This window comes from Hipposideros armiger, unplaced genomic scaffold (genome assembly GCF_001890085.2).
Source record: "Hipposideros armiger isolate ML-2016 unplaced genomic scaffold, ASM189008v1 scaffold_204, whole genome shotgun sequence".
NCBI classification, from domain to species: Eukaryota; Metazoa; Chordata; class Mammalia; order Chiroptera; family Hipposideridae; genus Hipposideros; species Hipposideros armiger.
Window position 1 is genome coordinate 2,002,515 of NW_017731554.1, and position 3,441 is coordinate 2,005,955.

Here is a 3,441-nt window from a genome sequence, read left to right on the forward strand (position 1 = left end):
AAGGAAGGAAGGAAGGAAGGAAGGAAGGAAGGGAGGGAGGGAGGGAGGGAGGGAGGGAGGGAATGAGGATTATGTCAATCTACAATTCTAGCTTTGGGTAAAAAGTGTAGTTATGAAATGGCTACTCCCCACAGATATGAATTTGAGGTTCAATCCCATTTCCAGGGAACAGGATTCTCAGGTGGGAGGGAGCCAGCCCTAAAAGCCTTCCACGGAGAGCGTGTGGTTCAGCGCATAGGCATCGCTATCCTCTTCCTCCAAAAGCAGCTTGTCGATGGTCAGGGAACTGATGGCTCTCCTAGGGTCTTCCATGTCCTGAAGGACCGGCTCAGGAATAGAGATGGGGAGCTGGACAAACTGGGGCCCGGAAAGGGCTGGTGCCGGAGGCTGGTACTGCAGAGTGGAGGTGGGCAGTGTAGACAGGGGTTGAGGCCACGGGAAGTAGGTGAGGGGTGCCTGGTGCTCTGGGCCCTCCAACTGGGGCCCCACTGTGGGCGGGGCGGCGCTTCTTGTCTGTGATGGGGGAGACACAGGATGGAAGGTTAACTAGGCCTTTTTCTGCTGTCTCTCTCACTCCAGTGGGTCCACCTCCACCTACTCAAAGTCTCCCCCAAAGAAGAAGACAGACAGACTTCTGTATCCCTGATTCTGTCACTCACTAGCTATATGTCCTTGTTCATGCTACTTCCCCTCTGCAACCTATTTGCTCATCTATAAAATAGGTTACAAGTAGGACTGACATCAGAGGGCTGAGCAAATTAGAGGTGCTTCTCCAGATTTCACTGAACATAAAATAGATCCCAATTTCAGAGATATTAAAATGCCGGAGGCAAGGACGTGCATCTTCAAATCAATGGAAATACCGCATGTTAAACAATAAGCCTGTCACATGGCATCATAGTAGCTGTGTCACAAATGTGGCCACAGTCCTGCCCAGAGACAAAGACAGGCCTGGTTCCACACAGCAGCTTTGGCATTCTGAGGTCTTCTTGGGCCGACACAGCTCCACTCACGTCCCACGACCTCAGCCTCCTCTTTCTCTGAGCTGGGCCCCTATGGCCATTGCAGAGACCTCCAAAGGTCAGGGCCGTGCTCCCAGGTGCTCTACAAACAACCCTCTCACTTGCACAGAGACCACCCTACGAACCCCAGGTCAAGCCTGCGAGAGAGACAGAGCCTGCGGTCTTACTCTTTCCCACCATTGAGGAAGCAGGTAGAAGAGGAAAACCTCTGCATGGAATGATGTGTGAGGGGCCAGAGTCTCCCCCTACTGCCCCTGCCTCCCCTGGCATATTTCTCTCCAGTTGTCACTGTGTCTTGAGAGTAAACTATTATAATCATTTAGGGAAGAGCTTATTTCAATGTCCTGGGGATCTTGTAACAACGAAGATTCTAGTACAGCGGGTCAGGGGTGGAGCCTGGATTCTGCATGTCTAATCAGATCCCAGGTGATGCCAATATGGCTGGTCCAGAGACCACAGTTTAAATAGCAAGACTAGGTTGCTTTCCCGCGGAATGATGGAGCTGGAAAGGGTCTCAGAGGCCTTCTGGCCTCCCAATAAGGTCTTATTAGTTCCAGTATTTTATCCAGATGGGAACCCTTCATTTTTGAGTTAGCAACCTGTGCAGGACAACTGCAACTGCAGGTTTCTTTGCTCAGGGATAGAATTACATCAACCCAGTGCCATAACAGGTCTTATCTCCTGCTGATCAGGAGTGCCGATTGGGTAGCTCTAACCAGCTTTGATGAGTCAATTTACAAAATGGCAAAACAAATAAATTATTTCTTAATAGATATAGTTTGTTTGATACACAGAAACTTTCAAAGCAGGAGGTGGGGATGATGAAAGGATAAATAATGAAAGGAATCCTTGGTCATGAAATGGTTGGGAACCATTAAGTNCCCCCCCTTTGCCTTGGCTACTCACCATCACTAGCAACAAAGATGGAAAGTAGTCCTCTAAAATGCTGTCTTAAGCTTTTAAATCTAAAAATTAAGTCTGAATAAAAATAATTCAAGATATTTATATTGGGATTTTAGGCACACACTGAGAAATTTGGGTCAAAAGAAACCCACAGCAGAAAAAAAATTTTTTAAAGGCAGCTTTATCCAGAGTTTTTCTTTTAAATGGGGGGAAAAAAAGTGTCGAAAAAACTGTCATTTTCCAGAAAAGTCCATTACTTCTAATAGATTCCACCAACTAATATATCTGCCTAATACTGACAGTGATGTCATTAGCAGACTGGTCTGCCAGTTCCCAAAGCACACAGCCACCGTCAGGAGCTAAGCACCCCAGTGACAACTGTGCCCAAGCCCCTGTATATTTGATGTTTCTCCAGGAAAAAAATAAAAATTGAAATGAAACCTAATGGTACTTCTGGCTGAGGCTCTAGAAGCTCCCAGGAAGGATGCCGCATGGGGAGGAGGCCTTGGTACCACATACCGGTGGCTTACGGAAGCTTCTAAGACACTAAAGAAGCACATGTGACAGCACTGAGCAAGGGTCCAGTCACCACTGAGCTTCAGTGGGCTTGGCCTACACCCAGCACCTCAGAGGGTCTGGATATGGGAAGAAGTAGCCACACACACCACTTGTCCTGTTTCTAAGAGCTCAGCTTTCCTTGCAAGTATCCCCCAGAGAATAACAAAACCACCCATTAACACCATATTTTTCTTAATTTTTTTCTTCTTCTTAATAACCAAGTAATCTGGAGCCAAACCATTCCTGAGCACTCCTGTTCTTGTGTAAAACTAAACCCTTCCCTCCCCCCCACACCCGCCCTCCCACCATATACACACCCCATATACACACATCATGTACAAATCCCTCCTCTGTCCCTTTGACCATGCCCCAACACACTCTGAGGTTCTTTTTTCACCCCTACCCCCACCCACCACCCCCCTGAGCCCCAGGCCTTGAGACTATAAATCTGGCCCATGCTGAGAACAGCAAACAAAGGAGCAACTGTGGGAAGTGACAAAGCTCAAGAACTTTGGCATTGGGTCTGCCCTTGAAGGTGCTGGCAGGGCCAGTCTTCCTGCAGGATACCCCATACATCTCAAAATGACAGAGGGCAGGGCATCACTGCCCAAAAGATGGCTCAGCAGGGCTGCTGCTCCAGTGACGCAGTGAGCACTCCAGAGAAGGATCCTTCTCCAGGAATGAAATGTGGCAGAAATAAAAGCACCTGGGCCAGAGTTATGCAGCACTTGCCATCAAATATTATCTCTAAAATCCCTATAATTCCCTCCCCAAAAGGAATAGAAATGGGGGGGAAATGAGAAAGGGAGAGGAAGAGAGAAAGGAAAAAAAGGGAGGGAGAGAAACAAAGCAGGAGAGAGTGACGGAGGGAGGGGGAAAGGAAGAAGGGAGGGAGGGAGGGAAGGAGGAAGGGAGGGAAGGAAGGAAGGAAGGAAGAAAGGAAGGAAGGAAGGAAGGA

The 3,441-nt window shown here is 48.2% G+C and overlaps 1 protein-coding gene across 1 annotated transcript in view; it reads right to left on the reverse strand.

Annotated features, from left to right (window-relative positions):
• Window positions 1-40: 40 nt before the first annotated feature.
• The window catches only part of POU2AF1 (POU class 2 homeobox associating factor 1), a 26,874-nt gene continuing 23,473 nt past the window's right edge, over window positions 41-3,441 (reverse strand). Inside the window, exon 5 of the mRNA XM_019653612.1 lies at window positions 41-513. Within this exon, the coding sequence (XP_019509157.1) occupies window positions 199-513 (315 nt within the window). The 3' untranslated portion in view covers window positions 41-198. The remainder of the gene's footprint in view (window positions 514-3,441) is intronic.